This window comes from Stylophora pistillata, chromosome 6 (assembly GCF_964205215.1).
Source record: "Stylophora pistillata chromosome 6, jaStyPist1.2, whole genome shotgun sequence".
In the NCBI taxonomy this organism is placed as follows: domain Eukaryota; kingdom Metazoa; phylum Cnidaria; class Anthozoa; order Scleractinia; family Pocilloporidae; genus Stylophora; species Stylophora pistillata.
Window position 1 is genome coordinate 19,386,818 of NC_142524.1, and position 18,535 is coordinate 19,405,352.

The 18,535-nt window shown below is 38.5% G+C and overlaps 2 protein-coding genes across 2 annotated transcripts; both read right to left on the reverse strand.

Annotated features, from left to right (window-relative positions):
• Positions 1-1,593: 1,593 nt before the first annotated feature.
• LOC111327472 (pecanex-like protein 4) lies at positions 1,594-11,776 on the reverse strand. The gene is made up of 7 exons (XM_022931673.2): positions 10,216-11,776; positions 7,919-8,089; positions 6,274-6,761; positions 5,290-5,396; positions 3,262-5,084; positions 2,489-2,675; positions 1,594-2,374 (listed from the first exon to the last, which is right to left on the reverse strand). The coding sequence occupies exons 1-7, from the start codon at positions 10,914-10,916 to the stop codon at positions 2,111-2,113; spliced, it is 3,741 nt and encodes a 1,246-aa protein (XP_022787408.2). The 5' UTR covers positions 10,917-11,776; the 3' UTR covers positions 1,594-2,110.
• Positions 11,777-11,900: 124 nt separating this feature from the next.
• LOC111327485 (uncharacterized) lies at positions 11,901-17,747 on the reverse strand. Its single transcript, XM_022931685.2, has 4 exons — positions 17,367-17,747; positions 15,678-15,744; positions 15,235-15,332; positions 11,901-13,788 (listed from the first exon to the last, which is right to left on the reverse strand). Exons 1-4 carry the CDS (start codon positions 17,709-17,711, stop codon positions 13,615-13,617), a joined length of 684 nt encoding a protein of 227 aa, XP_022787420.1. The 5' UTR covers positions 17,712-17,747; the 3' UTR covers positions 11,901-13,614.
• Between the last annotated feature and the right edge of the window lie 788 nt (positions 17,748-18,535).

Below are 18,535 nucleotides of genomic sequence, written 5' to 3' on the forward strand. Positions count from 1 at the left end.
TTTTTGGACAATGTCGGCTATGAAGTTGCAAAAAAACGGTCTAAACAAAGAACACATGAACGACTCTCGTGGGTTTATTGTGCTACAAACACAGCTCCTTTTTTTCTCGGCTCTCGAAATGAACTAGTCACTCCTGATTCCTAAAGCAACATTTTTCTGCTATTTAATAAATCCTTCACTGACCAAGCTTCTTCGGTCAAGATGGCTGGATATTAGCCTTGTTCTTTTCCTGCGTTTAATGGACCAAGCTGTAGTCTTACGCTTGGTCAATATCGTATATGTATCTTTCGGGATGGATCGGTTAGTTAACACTATTGCATGGGTAGCATGCCTATGTTTCACTGGTACACGAGAAACTTATCACAAGAGGAAAAAAAATCAAAGTTCGTTTTTTTTTTAATGAATGACCCCATGGATCTCTGCATTTGTAACCAGAGAGGTGTTTAAAGGACGAGGAAGAGTCAATTCTGGCATGCGGTCATTAGTAATCACTGAATGGATACACTACTAGTTTAGCACAGCAGTTATTTTGGGTTCCCTGAAGCAGTATTTATTTACTCTCAAGTTCAATATTCTGTAAGTTTTTTTAATTTATCATTACAGAAGAGTGCGATTGAATTTCGTTGCTGTTGTTTTTTGCCACAGTTGAATTCTCACACTCGCCTATTTCAACGACCTCATTTACATTTCTCCCTTGCAAAGAGGGACTATTTTGCACACCAGTATGTATAATTCATTTACACAAGGAGGGCAATTCGAAGTGAAAAACCCTACGAAATATGTAACAAAGTTTGTACGTAGCAGCCTCACACCGAGGAATAGCTAGAATCATTTCAGATACTACGCTAGCTCAAACGAAAGAAACACGAAGGACCTTGACAATATCTGTGCGATTTGAGGCAATGATCTTCCAAGGCACCCTCTTAACATTGCTGAACAGATCAGCTGATGGAAACTATCACTTTCTTTACCCCACTCTAGAACCCAAATTAGCCAATCCCTGTCTTATGTAACCAATGTACTCCTATAGTCGAAAGAGTACATCCTTCAACGCAGTAAAGAAAAAAAAAAAAGAACACACACACACACATCTTCAAGGTAAGACTAGAGTGACTTAGAAGGCGGCCATTAAAAAAACACTGTTAATATAATCGTTCTTTTTCCGCCAAAATCGTCAGTTCCTCGAATTCGCTAAGAGGAACAATGTTGGTTTGTTTGCTTAGATAAAATTAGGGAAACATTAAAAGCACTCTAGCTTCGGGAGGATTCGGATGGATAGGGGGGCGCTAAGAATAAGCTATTCCCCCCTCATTCCCTCTGTACTGAGCATCTTAAATCTTAAAAACGAAAGGTTGTTTCATGTCGGAACAATAATTAAGGTATGGATCAAATAAATAAGCCATGGCCAGCATGGGGAAAGTTTTAAATTTTCTTTCCGTGACGTCCATCTTTGTGTTGCATTAAGAATATTTAGCGCCTCGTTTGCGCAGCCGAAACGGTAAGAAATAAAATTTTGTTGTCTGTACGTTGCTGTGAAATAATTGCAGATATGTCATGAATCATTCTTTGATATACCAAAGACAAGTCAAAAAGTTGATATCAAAAAATATTTTACAAACGTCGTGATTAAGACAGCACAATGGAATGTTTCCTTTCTCTACTGTTCAGGACACACGTAACTAGATCACGGGCATGTGCTCTAATAAAGGTTCCAGTGTAGACCGGTATTGTATCTTTTAGGCTAGAATAAAGGTCGTGAAGAAGTCACGAGCTTTCATGACAATTTTTACAACTTATGCCCACCCCTCAGAGTGGCCTGCTAAATGCCCTCTCTCTCTGAAATAAATTCGCTCTCACTTAACTTTTGAATGGCATGGTGCCGTCAAAGCCCACATTAACTTTCACAAATTTGTTGTTTAGTCTCATTTTTTCCGTTTTCAAGTTTTCTACGCAAGCTAGGGGGAGAACGTTCGCCAGATATTTGAAAGTAATCAATTTGGCGATTACATCGATCTAATTTACATTAAAATACTTACACATAACACTGCGTATATTTTACAAATGCATTACGAAAGGCGCACACGATGAAACATTGTTGCTAAAACGCTTTTCACAAAGGGGCTACTACAAGTGGTACTGACACAGCTCCCGAGGAATAAACTGGATATCCCAGAGGTGGATCCGCAGCTTGAATAGTCAGGTTCCTGAGGAGTGTTGGATGAGCCTGGATGCTGTACCGTTCCTCGTCATCGTTGGTAAAGTATAGAAGTTCTAAAGCTAGAGAGGCCCACTGACCTCGCACGCATTCACCATTAAGGCGCCCGATTGGGGCCATTATCTCTTGCTTTGTGAGAACACGGCTAGTGTATGTGCCCTGAAGAGATACAATAAAAGAAGAGCTTATTAGTGGCACTGAAGCGAATGCACTGGAATGTAACAATACACGCAAGAATAGTGTCCCCATATTGTAGCTAGTTTGTTAACATACCTTACTTTTATCTCTCCCCAGCGAGAACAGAAATGGCTTTTCATGCATAATAGACAACTGCCATTCGTGGTCTGTGTCACTGCCTAAGTACCAGTCCCTATCATATTCTGTCAAGTATTCCACTAGTTCGTCTTCATTTGTCACTTCTCCAAGAACAGCTTCGTCGTAAGTTAACTTGAAAGCGTACCTGCAGTACATCAAAGCCAAAGTGGAATCAATGATCTCAGACTCGTGAAATACTAATTTCGTGGAACTTTCTCCTTCTGGTAAATACAGAGTGCAGGCTACGCAAGGTGGAAATGAGACATTTGTTTTCCAGTGGGTCTTAGTTATCAATTTTCTCAATGTTGGTAATGTTAGAGTGACCAAGGTTGGAACTTAGCTAACGTTTGGTGTCGGAAAGCGTAGCGTTATATTTTTCTTAACTGACTTTCTTGTTGATTTACACAGGAGAAAGTTTAATGGTTGATATACGATAAAGACAGGAATGCGACATTGATAAAGTTGAACAACAGCAAACCAAAAACAAAAGGAAACCAAATACAGACAGAATATTTTGGGGAAAACCCTGGGTATAATAAAATCAGCTGACTGATCGCAAGTATGTTGGCTTTTTATGTTGGGGAGCAATTCCCACATCTGTCAAGCACTTTTGTGGTTCCCAGTGCCCTCATCCTGTGTTTCCAATTACAGATCACACTTTGTGCTCAGAAGGAGAAAGGATTCCAGACACAATGCAATACATCGATCATATTCAGCTTCATCTCTCGTACCTGTACGCCTTCAAGATCAGCGATTTAAGCTCTGTCTCTTTTTCCAGCCAATCAACATGTATTGACCAAGGTACGTCGCCAGTGTACACTTTGTGAACGTGACCAGGTCCAGCAGCTACAGCAGAGGATCCTGGAAATCCCAGTACTTCAACTAACGCATAACACGTGCATGTCAACTGACGGTAGAAGCTCGTCAGAGTTGAATCGCCAAGGATACTTTCTGCAATGCCCTTGCTGTTGTTGATTCCAAAGTTTAAACCCTTCACAACATGTCTGAACCAGAAATCGGGAAATTTATCCGATAAAGAGTCTAAATTATGTCTGTCTACTGGGATGGAAAACTTCCAATGATGTGGCAAATCGAGTCTACTAGAATACTCTGATGTAAAACTAACTGTCTTCGTATTATTGCTTGCGCCTGCTTTAGTATCTCTCTTGGTAGCTCCATAGGTAGGAACGTCATAATCGAAGTCACTAAAAACTGGATCGACTTTCGCGAGGAGCTTTTCGCTTGAGCCTTTATTTTTTGATGCGCTTGCCTGTCCAATATCCAGTGCTGGAAAACCGCCAAAATTGAAAGATTCTTCGAGATCATCAATCCCTTCATCTTTGGCGTGAGGACCACTACCGCTCCCTGAATGCTTGTGTTTTCCAATGCTCGTCTGGCTTTCATCCAGTTTCAAGCTATCCTGAGACCATACACTATCGCTAAGGCTGGGCAATGAACTGCTTCGTCGTTTCTTAGGTGATGTAACTCTTGTAGTTGGTTCTTGATCATCTGTTGAAGCCTTGAAAGCATTTGGAATGTCCAAATCATCCTGACTTATTTGTCTGACTAGTGAAGCTTCTTTGGGTTTTGGAGCAGGTAATACCTCCACTGACATCGCAACCTCTTGCTTTGCAATGTCAATGGAAATTTGTTGTGAGGTTTGTTCCGCGATTTCAAACTTTCGATCTTTACAATAATTCACCAAAACCCAGACAAGAGTCTTTAGGAAATTCTCTGAATTCCTCCGTAAATTTTCTGGCTGATCAATTATACCAGTCAGTACATTCTTGGCGTCTGAGTAGGTATCGAGGATCAATGTGTCACATGGGCGAAGAACGTTTGCTGCGTGTTGGTTCAAAGAAATCAGTGGCCATTTTCCTTCGCGAACAAAAATATCCTGAAACACGTCATCTACACGCGTGGCTTCGACAGTGTGGCACGAGGTCTCCTGCAGCTCAAGGCCTTTCATTACGGTTGTGCAAAATTTGTAACCACACTCAAGTACGTGGACCCAAATCAAGCGGTCCTGAAAGCGTACCAAGTAGTGGTCCCCTGGTGATGGATTACCCAGACTTCCCATTGACATGGTAACACTCAGAGTTGACACTACCTGAGGTGTCAGTTGTTTGTAAAACACGGAGTCAGGGCAGGTTGCTGCTGCTGTGCTGGCAGCCTTTGGCCAGGACCGCAATGGCCGCGGAAAGCCCACCAAGAACACAGGAAGGCAGAAAAGTGGTAGCAATGGAGCGGCTAAAATGGTTGCAGCCCCAAGTACAGCTAGTACCACAGGCAGTAATATGGCGGATGCAACAAAAATAGGCACTGTTGCCTTGTGACGCTGTTTTGGAAGTTTCCACGCTGTGACAGTGAGGGTCAGCATAAAGGAGATCTTATTTAGTAGCTGCTGTAGTCTGTCCCTACAGGCTCCCACAAGCATCAGCTGTAGACCAAGGCCTGCACTATCCCACCAGGTAGCCACATCTGACTTCAGAACTATCGCAGTCAGATAAACAACAGATATTTCCAATAGAGAATCGAAGGTGTTTTGCCAGACCTGTATAAAAATAATCTTTTTTTTACTGAAAAAGTATTAAGTAACTGTAATTGAGCATTGACAATTTCTAAACAAGATTTACCACTGATGACTGATGTGGGATCAACATGAAGGTCATCAGCGGGTAAAGCCATCACCTTCAATTTACGTAGATTCATTTCTTTGAAAGAACACTCAAATTAAGTGTAACAATCAGCTTTTTTACCTGTCTGAGAGCCCTGACAGTTCCAATGGCCACAGCAAACTTTGAAACATTTGCCTTCTCTGGAGCAAGGAACAAGCTGAGAAAGGCAACTTGAAGTAAAGGTATAACTGAAACAAACAATTGGCAAAAAATTGGTGTAAGTATTTTCTTATTCGTGATTACAGTGTTAGGTAAAAGTGAAGAACAGTTCCCAAAAGATACTGTCAGCTGTCTGTCGGCCGACTGTTGGCTGACGGTCGACCAACTGTCGGCCGACCATCGGCCAACAGTTGGTCGACCGTCGGCCGACAGACGGCCAACAGTGAAGAACGGTTCCCAAAAGATACTGTTGGCCGTCTGTCGGCTGACTGTTGGCCATCTGTTGGTCGACCGTTGGCCAGCCGTCGGCCAACAGTTGGTCAACCATTGGCCAAGAGTCGGCCGACAGTCAGCCAACAGTGAAGAACGGTTCCCAAAAGATACAGTCGGCCATCTATCGGCCATCTGTCGGCCGACTGTTGGCCGTCTGTTGGCTGTCTGTCGGCCGATCGTTGGCCAACAGTTGGTTGACAGTCGGCCAACAGTTAGCCGACGGTTTTTGTTATGTTGCAGACTAAAGTGTCAGCCAACAGCCTATTTTAGTGTAAAAATACAAGTTAGGAGGTCGGTAAATACAAAAATTGGTTGTCGGTAATGTGTCGGTATCATGTTGGCTGACAGCCGAACATGGGAGCTATTCTTCACTTTTACCTCAAAGTGAGGCTAAGTGCTTAACTGTTCATATGAAAATAAGTTTAACTTGCATGCGTAGGAAAACTTATAATCACACGAAAGATGAGCATCAGGATCGGACTCCCTTTGAAAAAGATGCCATTTAAGATAATTTAGAAATGGACCTAATGGTCCAGCCAAAGAATACAACACAAGGCATCAGCCAAACCAGAATTTCCCAACCATGTCCTACCTACATGTAGCTCAAAGCAAAGAGCAAAAGAACCTACTCACCATAACAAAGCAAAGCTTGCCGCAGAAGACCAACATATTTCAGATTCTTTTTTCCTTTCTTAAATTCTCTAGATAACTCAATACTTGCTGGAAAAAATGGATTTCTAAGCAAACCAAAGAAAATGCTCACAGATTGTACATCTCCCAGAACTTTAACAAGAAGCAAGAGCACCACCAACAAAACACCAAAGGCATCAAATATGTGCAGGCTTGCCTCTGATGAGAAGTGGCTGGAAACCCCAGCTACAGCCACTGTTAGTACTAACATTACAACAATTATCAAAATTTCTTTCAATTTCCATTCTGATACTATTTCCTTTAAGGTTTTTTCCTTTTTTACTTTGACCCATGCTTGGAGAACAAAGCCAAAGATGTCCATACTGAGCATGAAGCCAGAAAAAGCTGTTATGACAACAATGGCAGTGGCATTGGAAATAAACATTGCCATGACAACTGTAATGCTTGAGATGATAAACATCACCAGCAATCTGAAGAAGAAATAAAAGGTCACTTGCAATGTGAAGAGCATTGTAAAAACTACGTATGATGCACGATCCTCGCAGTAGATAGCGCTATTCATGCAATAGCGAAAATCAGATCTGAAAAAAATCAGGCCTGTATGGGATTCGAACCACTGACCTCTGCGATACTAGTGCAGCGCTCTACCAATTGAGCTAACAAGCCAACTGGGAGCAGGCCATTAAGTTGATTCGTAATAAACCCATGAAAGTGATAAATCAGATACAATGAATATGGATAGATAGATAGATAGTTTATTAGAATATTGAACATGGCAGTCCGTAGACTGAATTGCGTTACAATTACTTAGAACTAGGAATAAATGAATTCCAAATACAAATTGAAATTATAATAAAACCATAAATGCAAAAAACTCTCTATATATGACTATGTACAAACTAGTCTAAAAAAAAAAAAATTAATATATGAAGTTCATATATTTTGAACTGCGGTATTAGATACGTATGATGCACGATCCTTGCAGTTCAAAATATATGAACTTCCTATATTCATTGTATCTGATTTATCACTTTCACGGGTTTATTACGAATCAACTTAATGGCCTGCTCCCAGTTGACTTTTTAGCTCAATCGATAGAGCGCTGCACTAGTATCGCAGAGGTCAGTGGTTCGAATCTCGTACAGGCCTGATTTTTTTCAGGTGTGATTTTCGCTATTGCATGAATAGCGCTATCTACTGCGAGGATTGTGCATCATACGTATCTAATACCGCAGTTCAAAATATATGAACTTCATATATTCATTGTATCTGATTGTAAAAACTATGATTCAAATAAATATATATATCTTAAAGAGAGGAGTTCTACCTGTAATTGTCTGGGACAACAAGCTTGACATAGTAGCAACTTCTCAACAAGTGGATCAAAAGATAATGACACAGAGTAATAGACATTTATTTCTCCAATATGGAAGGACTGGTATACAAAATTATCCTTATGCTAGTTTGTTACTTTGCCCATTTAGGTACTAGGGCTTTTGAGAAACGGGACCCAGATCAGTCTTTAAGCACAAATCTGATCAGACTAAATAACCTTTGCACACTTATCAAACATAAATTTTACCAACACAAAGGTGAAAGAAACTGGAGAGAAAATTCTTTTACCAACCTCAAATCAGTTGCTAGTGGGGAACCACCTAGAACAAGCACCAAGGCCTGCTCTGCCAACCATGGGAATAGTGCATCCAGAGCAGGCAGGATACCCAGAATCCATAGCAAGGGTAGAAAGAGAAACAAAATATGCAGAGCCTTGTCTGTTGCCACCAACTCTGAGTAATGTCTGGTACAAAATAAGAAAAGAATTGAAATTTAACATTATACAATACGCGTACATGTAACATTTCAAAATCATTATTATACTTAACAAGATAGCTGGCTAAATTCAAAGGTTTGTTTTGGTTGCCAAAAGAGATATACCAAATATATTATTATTTTACTAGCCTCGTTTTCTTAATCTATACTGTACATAACAAAACCTAGTTTTCCAGGACAGATTTATAGCCTGCACACTTTGTACTTGGGTCATAAATCTGAGTGGAGTGGAAAAAATGTAATCCATAATATTTACAGTGCAGACCTAACCTCAGTAAGTTACAGAAGTACACAATAAATTTAATGATTATTTCATTTGTTGCTAGCTGAGGAAGGGGTGGATTCTGGGAAGGAGATGTACATGTGCGCATTGTGGTCCTACAGATTGCCTTAAACAATAATATGAGATGTTGAAATTCCTATTAGTGATATTCTTAATAATTAATAAGTGCTCTAAATTAATTACTATATAATGTTGGGAGTCTACAGCTGTAGCTTTCACACAGCCAGCAAAACATGATTACTTTAATATTTGACCCCCTCTCCCCCCATTAAACCAGCTGATTAAATGTTATCCTGTCTTCTTTAATTTTTAAGTTCTATATGTGTAGATGCAAGCTGCAGTACTCTAAAATCAACATTCATGGTGCTAAAAGGTTCTTAACGTCTGCAAAATCTGATATTTATGCATTTTCCCTCATCATTTCCAAGCTACACTGACCACATACCAGCACCTCCTGAGGGAAATTTAGGTTTACATCTTATTCTTTTACAACATTTTGTAAATTGAGAATGAGGGACTTATGGGTGTATTATTCTATCAGCTTCAGCTAAAGACCATAATGTTTTTCAACAATTTTTCAAAAAATATTGCTGAAGGTGTCCAAATCTAGGTAAGCAAAGTCTGTCCTTCAGCCTTCTGGCTCATCGAGCTGGAGCTTATCCACAGTTCCAACATAGCATGAAGCAGCTATGAGTAGTTTATTAATACTAAAGGAGTTCCCCCCCTGGGGAGGGATACCAGTCCATTACAAGATTACCCCACAGCATTTTATCAGGCATCCTGGATAATTCACTAAGCTTACACATTTACATTCCTGTATGCAAAGAGACTCTGAGAATTAAATAGTAAAGAGTTTTGCCCAAGACCGGCTGACCAGGTCTGGAATGCAGACCTCTAATAACCCAGAGTCAAGCACACTAACCATTAGGCAATGCATCTCTTGCCAAATCTAGGAACATGTAGATTAAATTCAAACAACTTTACTACACAGAGAAAACAGTTCATCCTGCTAAATTTTATCAATAACAAGTGACAGATATGTAAACTTATACATTCAAAACAGTTTGTACAATGTTTTCCTATGAGGGAGGTTGGGAATATCACTCAAAAAAAAAGTTAATCTTGCTAAAATCTGTCAATGATGAGTGGTAAAGTCTGTTTACGAGCCTAGTGGCCCATTAGGCCGGTGCTTAACTCCAGTTTCTGTAGCATGAAGCGACTAGGAGTATTTCTACTCCCCCCTGGATGGGATGCCAGTCCATCGCAGGGTTACCCCCAGCATTAAATTGCCGGTACCCATTTATACACCTGGGTGAAGAGAGGCACTGTGAGAATAAAGTGCTTTGCCTAAGAACACAACACAATGTCCCGGCCGGGGCTCGAACCCAGACCAGTCGATCCGGAGTCGAGAACACCAACCATGAGGCCACCGTGCCTCCACACGTCAATGATGAGTGACAGATATGTAAACTTATACATTCAAAGCAAAATATTTTATACAATATTTTCCTGAGGGAGGTTTGGATAATTTGAGACAGTTACACACCACTGTGAGTCATCTACACATAAGGTTAGAAAAACTTGTCAAACAATTCTCCCAGCCTTCTAAATCTTTAGAAAATGCTAATTGTGCACATAAGACTGAACATTCCTCTATTATTTTTCTTAAAATATTTCATAAATTAATACCATACCCTCATCTAGAACACACCTATCAACCAATGAGAGCATTTATACGTACAACTAGTACTAGTAGTACCTCATTTTATTTTACAAACAATTCTAAAGATCAACCCTTTCATGGTAAATACCTTGCAAAAACTCCAATGATTCCGAATATCACCACATAAAATGATCTCATCAGTGGAGCAATTTCCAATGTGTCCAGAGCTCTAAAAATAGCCAACTCAGATGGGCATGAAGAACTCAAAGAGAACTGAGAAATGCACACTGTTAACCATCCCAGAGTGTAAAGAACCACTGTAGCGCACGTGTTTGAAAACAATCCAGCAAGGTTCGACGGTAAAAGATACAAAAACATCAAACCACATACGACCCCAGATATCACTGCATAGGTAATCATGTTTACAACAAATCTCTTTGCGGGAAAAATAAACTCTACCGTTTCTACACCGCAACACGAAACGAAGTCAATCTCGTCGTCTTGAGACAAGAGGTTCTTTTGAAATTTAGCAAGACTCGTCGCATTTCGACGCATTGACCAGCTGAAAAGCTGTGTACCTGTTATAAATACGACCACAAGGCCTCCATAAATAAACGCGTTAATGTACACATCGGTTATGACTTCGAACTCAGCAAGAAGAGTAAAAATCCCTCCAAGAATGAAAGGTACCAAGAACACCAATACTTGATTCAAGTAAACGTAGAACGGTGCATCGTATCCGAGTTTTAGCTTCAATCCACCGAGCAGTGTTTGCGGGAAACGCTTCCAGAAGAATTCAAGTTTGTAGTCGTTCAGCAAAGGTGCCCCACCACCTTCCATAGAACCCATCACATTCAATAGTCGAATGTAATCTTACCGCATCGACCGGAGACGTTTGATAGATAACAAACTTTGTCCTTATCCGGCGTTTATCCGGTCAGTATCTCAGTCAGATCGTCCTGTAGTATTTCAAACGTTAAATACTTGTAAGCTGAGGTTCAGTCGATTCTTCGGTGTATTCAAGATCTGTCATTATTTTCCGTGAGCTATGAAATCTTCGATGTTACATGAAGCTCCATGAAGAAATGGGGAAGTAAAGTCGTCCCTTGTTGACTGGCCCCTTTGTTTTACCTATCGGATTTGAACCAAGGTAGTACACCAAAACGTGAAGGATTTCCGTGCAGCAAAATCAGTCCGTGATGAGATATTTGGCTTATTTACTGAGTTTTCCAACTCATTTCAATAGGAACATTTCTGCATTATTTTCTTTGAAAAATTAAGTTGATGTTGACGTCAAGGCAACCGTGAACACCTGATTGGTTCATGACCTTCCATCTCACTGGGGTAGGGCTGGTAGCAATATTGCATCTTTAAAGACCTGGCTGGGGTGGGTACCCTTAAGTTGGGAATTTTCCAAAAATAGGTAATAACAATTATTAACGGTTTTTGCTTGAGTCTTTTTCTTTGTTTACTTTTAATTTGTATTATGCAAGGAAATAAAAAGTCCTCATTTCAAAGCAGTTCAAGAAATGTTTTAAAAAAAAAATTAAAAAGATTGAGCACTCAAGAGTCTCAAGGTGGGGCAGAACAAGGAAGAACTGATGATAAGGTTACATCCAAAGCTCCCTTGATGCGTCAATAACCCCTATAAATCCATGTTCATCAAGTTCCCAAAACTGTGAAGCTCATAACTGAGTGGCCATGTTCCATGCCACTGCCTGATAATTGCAAGCTTTTTAGATTGCAATGTTTCATTATATTTCAGCAACCTCCCAGTTTACCTGGCAATAAAGCTCCACTGAGTGACTAACTAATTGAGAAAACACTTGGAAATTCACTTCTCAAAAAGTTCAGTCAATTTTATTCAATCCACTTGTCATGTTTATCACTAGCTATTTCTCCCAAATGTTGGAAAAATCAGTGTATTGGCACACAAACCAATGCTATGGAATCCAAGCACAAAGTGGAGAAAATCCTGAACATATACCATTGCAATCAAATTTTAGCCCAAGTCAAATAGATTTTGAGGGATACTTAATTCCCCCACATGGATTAAATAAGGCCTTGCAAAATGGAGCGACAAAAATAAAATCTGCATATCCCTCATGTTTCCCTCACCTTTTCCATTACAAGTATCCTTACTATTTGATTTTTTCTTTTGGTTGTGTGCCCACAATAGAACCCAGTCTGCATAATACAATGATGACATAATAAAGGTTTTTTAATTAGAAATATTTCCACACTGGAAAATTCTTTTGTCAATGTCAGGGCTGAGTCAGATCACCATAGGAGAGTTTCCCTATCATGCCTCAGGTGTTCATAAAAGTTTCCCTATACACATTTTGATTGCCCTTTTGATCCAGAACATATTCTTTAAATAGGGGTCAACATCTGTGTATACAGGGTGTGTACAAGTTCAGCTGTTACAATTCCATGGCTCTGCATGAATTTTTCCATGACTTCTTGAAAATTCCATGACCTGAGCGAAACAAGTGTACTGAATGGTTCATTCCAAATGGAACACAAATTTGCATTAATGTCACACAGGAGTGCAGTATAAACAAAAATGTCCACAAGTGTAGATCTTACAATACATGCTTATCTTCATTTCAGCTTAAATTCAATCTTGTTTTATGACTTGTCTGTTAACTTTTCAACTATGAATCCACAATGCTTTTCACTCACAGAATGCATGCCAATTTTCTATGACTTTCCATGATTTTCCAGAAGTAACACCTATATTCCATGCTTTTCCAGGCCTGGAAATTGGAATTATAACATATCAAGACTTTCCAGGTTTTCCAGGACCCATACATACCCTGTACATGGGGGGAATTCCCTACATTAGACTTTGACACAGTATTACAGTTACCAGTACTTTCAATATAGTTACAAATTGGGCTAACATCACTACAAAATACTGTTTTGTTTACAATTTTATGTCTGTTAGATCATGACACCCTGTTTGGAACTACTGCTAATGAATAAAAGTTTTCAATCAGTAAACTAGTTAACTGTAAAAAACGAGCTCTGATATCTTTCTGTTGCATAAAAAATATTATCTACTAGATATATTCAAGACCCCTACTAATGTGGGTTCACACAGGAATACATGTACAAAGTATACACTCAATTTTATGCCTAATGCTGCATTTTGACATTGATGTAAACTCTTGTAAACAGCATCTTTACAAGCTCATTGAAGATAAGTGGTACATTGAGAGGTGTCTGCCTTCACATACATGTTTACAAAGTCAACAACACAAGGGTTTACTTAACCATGAAACCTACCCTAATTCATACAATATTCAAAGCTTCACTAAACTGTCTGTACCACATCATGTACTCTAGCTACATGTACAGCATGCCAATGAGATTAAAAAAAAAACTAAAAACAAAAAACAAAAGAAAAAAAAAAGAAAAAAAAAAAGGTGTTCACAGTTTTTGACAATGCAGAGCAGTGGACAGTTGTGTTGGTGTAGTGTGTGCTAAAATTCTGTGCTCTTCACATAATTACAGATTACAATTTGGAAACAGTTATAAAAGTTCAAAACTTGTTTGGCATGTTTTCTACACTTTGTTCACCAACATTTCCATTTAGTAATTCAGCAGTTTTTTGAAGATCTAAGCTGTTGCCTCCTTCTAAAGATGCTAATCTCTCAGCTGCCATTCTTTCAACATATTCTCTTTCTCTTCTTTCTTGTTCTTCCTCTTCTCTTTCCTAAAAGAAAAACACCTCTAAATTACATTATTCCTCTCATTGACCCCTTAATACCCACAATGTATATGTGGTTGTAAACCTTTTCACTCCCAAGCTCTTATTACAAGTTGTAAAAATTCTCCTTAGCATATGACATTCAATTGTTATGATATTAGTTGGGAGAACTTAATATTGGATCAACTAATTATTCCCTATTAAATTTTTTTTTTTCATCACTTGTCTGCTAGATATTGTATTGATATTTTAAGGATAAATTTCTTCTTAGTCACTCATGGGATTTTAAGGGTAAACTGAGTGGGAGGGCAATACAGGAAAACACTTGGCTTGAGGTCATAACCTACATGGACTGGGTGCAGTGAGGTCCATGCACCATGACCCAAGACAAATATATACTAGTACAGCCTGGGGTTACTCAGTCATTGAGCATATTATCATTTTTTTTTTAGCTGTCATTCATCCTTTTTTCTTCTTTTACCTTTTCGCTTGCAGTTCACAGGGCCATACAGCTTTTATTGGCTCTGCTCTCATTACTGAGTTATCATACTAGGATTTTTGTCTCGGGTCTCCTTCAATAAATGTAGGTGTGGGCTGTATGGGGTAATACAATACTCAAAAGTATGTGCTTACAGTGTAAAGGAATGGAGCAACAGATTTCAAAACAAATTCTTGGCAAAAAAAAAATGAATACAATTTCTCTGTTCAAGGACAACCTTATTCAAATAAAAACAATCAAAATAATGAACAAAAGTAAGAACTCTAAAAATCATGATCATGCAATTAATTGAATGTAGAAATTTTGTATAAAATAAAGTCTGAATATTTCGCCAAACAGATTTGTGAGACCATTTAGAAATGAAGTTGGGGATTCCTTATTAAGGGTTCATCAATGAATGAAGCAAACCTTAACCATAGGTAACCACCACAGAAATTTTCTGAATGATACCTATCCAATATCAAGCAGACAGGAGATGAGAATAAAGAAAGTATCAACTTCTAGCCTGGGATTAATGCCTGTAGTTGATCCAATACAAAATTCTCCACACTAACATAATAAGAATGGTAATTAGCAAACAGTAAAGAGAATTACTCATGAGATCTGACAAAGGAAGGGTCAAAGCAACTGGGTTCAATAAACCATCAGTTATTTCCTTTTAGTGTACCTAAACAGTAGGCTCTGTTCAGCTACTCAAACTCAAAATATCCTTTGCTTTTCATCGTCAAGGAACTCATGCAGGATTTGCACCCAAAAATATTCTAACTGTTACAGGAATAATGAAGTAAATTCATCTTTTTGTGCTACATCATCTCACTGTTTTATCATATACCAAAATAAGTATTCACCTTGGTGTCAGTGGCTGGCAAAAGATATTCACTCAATAAATATCAATCACTACCCACCTTCACATTGCTGAGTAATTCTTAAATATTCACCAATGTACTACTGACCTGCTCCTTGAGTCTATAGAATTCATCAATAACATATTGATATCTAGGAGTGGTGATTCCAAAGAAAGCTGCAAGTTTTTCTCCCAGATATTCAGCCACTACAAATAAAACAAAAAATAGGGAAAGAAAAAAAGAAACAATTTGTATGTATCAGTAATTTTATGAGACAGGTGAACTGAATTGACAACTGCCAATATTACAGCTGGCAACTGAGACCGACCTTGAAATGTCAAACATTGCTATCGTACTGCCATTAACAACAAGTTATCAGAAATCAGGGACTCGTACTCATACACTCACAACAATTAGCATTTTTCAAAGCTTTGAGGAACTAAAAAAAATAAATAAATAAAAGTACTTCCAGAATGTAGCACATAAAATGGTGTGAGATAATTACAAAAGTGATGACTTTACAAACTACCTGTCTAGAGGGATGTAAATACCTTTTAGAGCTCCACTGGATACTGCTACAATGTAGTACCAAACCCAAAGAGGCCATGTAAGGTCAGACTTGAAAATCAAAGGGTAAACTTTCTCAATTACATCTCTATAATTTATCAAATCATAATATCATAACCTTGGATTAAATATCTACACTGTTGATCATAAGGAATTTCAGAGCATTACGAGTTATTAATTCATACAAGTAGACTGTAATTGATTTAGGCTGACGTTGCATATGGTGGCTGTCAATATTTATGTTGTTAAAATATACATCACTATGCATCAGTTCTATATATACATGCACAATCATGTATATTGCATTACACACAGATGTACAAGAGGCATATTTCATTTACTATGTAATATATATGCACCAAATTAAAACTGTCACAGATAATGAAAACCATATTTCTAAATTGATTTCTAAATGCCTGCTATAATCTATTCTTTATCATCCTCATGTGATCAGTTAAGCTTAACACACCAATACTTGGAGAAACCATAATAAGAACAGTGATAATTATTGTTTTGTGGGTACGCAATCTTAGCTGCCATGCCACTTAATACACTTGGATTTATAAACATCAATTTATAGTATCCCTTAACTTGTTTTTCCATTAGTATATAACAAATTTTTGTAAATTGAAGAACTACATGTATTGGTTGGACTCCAGTCTACATTAAGATTGTGGGTTTCATTATACCACCATGAAATTTACAGCAACTCAACAGCACATTGAGATATATTTTTATCATTAAGTACTAGTGGGATCACCAAGGTGATGATGGTTCAGGAAAGGAATATTAATGATTGCAGTGACTGACACTTTAGATGACATGAAGGGAACTCATCATCAAAGTCAAGTGTTTTTACCCCAAATACACTGTAATACTGTAGTTACATGAAAATAAATATATCGCTTGTGTGCTCAATACCCATTCTTAGACTCATGGCTTTTCAGGAAAAGAAGAATTATAGAGGAGATCATTTAAAATTGATGCTTGCCATCTGAAAACAACAAAAAGTCTTATCTCTTCTCAAATAATTTGCTAGCTCCTTGCATCATTCTAAGTCATAACTTAATAGCAATTATAAATGTGCTTCTCTTGACTGAAAAAAATTCCACTGTTCTGGTAATAGTATCTCAAAGTAAGCACCTTCTTCAATGACAACGACTAGTTTTTGCACCTGGCGGTTAATGAAGTAATCAGTATTTACCACTCGTTTTAATGAACATGTAAACCGTATCGGAGTGTGTAAATTTTTGGCAGAATAGGCAGGTGAAGGTGACAAATTCTAGAGCTAACGTCCCATTAAATTAATGGTGTATTGAAACAATCACTTTACTCTGTTTCGTTGCTTTTTCTCCGTAATGCTGCATAAGTATTGAGTGATATCAATAATATTGCTCCGCAAGGACGACTGCTAAAAATTCGTTAAATTACGTTTTGTTTCCCTGGCTGCTACTCGTGAATGCTCTTTTCGCGATCGAATTTGCTTCCCATCAAACACACACGTAGTTAAGTTCAGGTTTCAAGGGGAAATTCCTTATCATTCTGTATCTGAAACGTCGTACACTGATTTAATTGTCAACGTAATCAAAACACTCTACGTGTATCTGCATCTATTAAGCAGACACAATCCGAAAGCATTGGGAATAAATGACACATGATTGTCACGCACTAACCGGATTAATTTCAGTCTCTTTTTTCTTTCTGCTGCTTCTTCTGTCATCGTCTGAACTACTGTCGGATGAATTTTCAGAAGGCTGGTTCTTCTTCTTCTTTTTCGTGTACTTTTTCTTCCGTTTGTCGTCCGAGAGGTCGCGATCAGAGGGTTCGTCTTCCTCTTCGTCGTCTCCATCTCCGTCCAAATTAATCGTTTCAAATTCATTTTTTAAACCTGAAAAGTTAACTTGAGGTAAACCTGCAACACCTAAATCAATATTCCCTTCATCTTCGTCGTCGGAATCGTCTTGCTTTTCTCCTGTCAGGGCCGTTTGCTCTGTTGTTGTACTGCTTGTCGTTTCCATGTTTGTTGTGATCAAGGTTTCAAAAAGAACAAGGCATGCGCGATATTCGTGTGTCAAGTGCTACTAAGCAATTGCGGGCTCGAGTAGGGCCTGAGACTGGGCCTGAGAGCTTAGTCTCATACCCAGGCCCACGGCCAAGTGGTGGTTAGCTAGGTCAGTTCAACCGAAGGCATTTTACGCGGAAAATTCCCCGATAAACAAGTGACATTCTCATCAAAATCTAACAAAATTCCAATGATAGTCCCTTTCGAAATATAAATTTTGATATTATCAATATAAGCCAAAACAGATCTCAATTGTTTAAAAAGGGTTAAGCTGTACTGTTGATAGGCCTTTCCCGATCCCGATTATGCTTGCCGCATTTTTTTACGACGTCAATGTTTTCTACATTTTTTGTCAAAAGCATATCTTCACTTTTTGTTAGTATCCTAAGACTAATTTTCCAAGTTGTTCACATATATGTGCTGGTACTTAGAAAAACGCCCAGTCGGTCAGCGTTTGTTTGCATGGGGTTGTACCCTGTTTAGTTTCACCATCTGCAGGTCATAAAAAGGGCTTGGGGTCAATTCAATAAAACTTTTACACTTGTAGCTTTTACAAGTGTAATTTCGACATGTAAATTCCGACTTGTGAAAACATTAATTCAATAAAAAAGTTTTCTGCACTGGAATTCACAAGTGTAGTTCAAGGTTTCTTACAAGTGTAACCTACGTGTAGCACTACAGGTGTAAATGACGGGTCTTTACACTTCTGAGGAACAAGCGCGGCTCTGAACAACTACTGACTTATTCTCGAAACGACATATTTTCATAATTCAGCTTTCT

What these genes read in the sequence shown, in the direction of transcription:
- LOC111327472 (XM_022931673.2), bottom strand. Translation starts at nt 10,916, where the DNA reads ATGGGTTCTATGGAAGGTGGTGGGGCACCTTTGCTGAACGACTACAAA. An exon ending in ATCATTGGAGTTTTTGCAAG is followed by an intron (nt 8,090 to 10,215) that starts GTATTTACCATG and finishes ATTTTGTACCAG; the next exon opens with ACATTACTCAGAGTTGGTGG. An exon ending in TGGGGAGAGATAAAAGTAAG is followed by an intron (nt 2,375 to 2,488) that starts GTATGTTAACAA and finishes GTATCTCTTCAG; the next exon opens with GGCACATACACTAGCCGTGT.
- LOC111327485 (XM_022931685.2), bottom strand. Translation starts at nt 17,711, where the DNA reads ATGGAAACGACAAGCAGTACAACAACAGAGCAAACGGCCCTGACAGGA. An exon ending in ATCCAGTGGAGCTCTAAAAG is followed by an intron (nt 15,333 to 15,677) that starts GTATTTACATCC and finishes TTTTATTTGTAG; the next exon opens with TGGCTGAATATCTGGGAGAA. An exon ending in TCTATAGACTCAAGGAGCAG is followed by an intron (nt 13,789 to 15,234) that starts GTCAGTAGTACA and finishes TTTTTCTTTTAG; the next exon opens with GAAAGAGAAGAGGAAGAACA.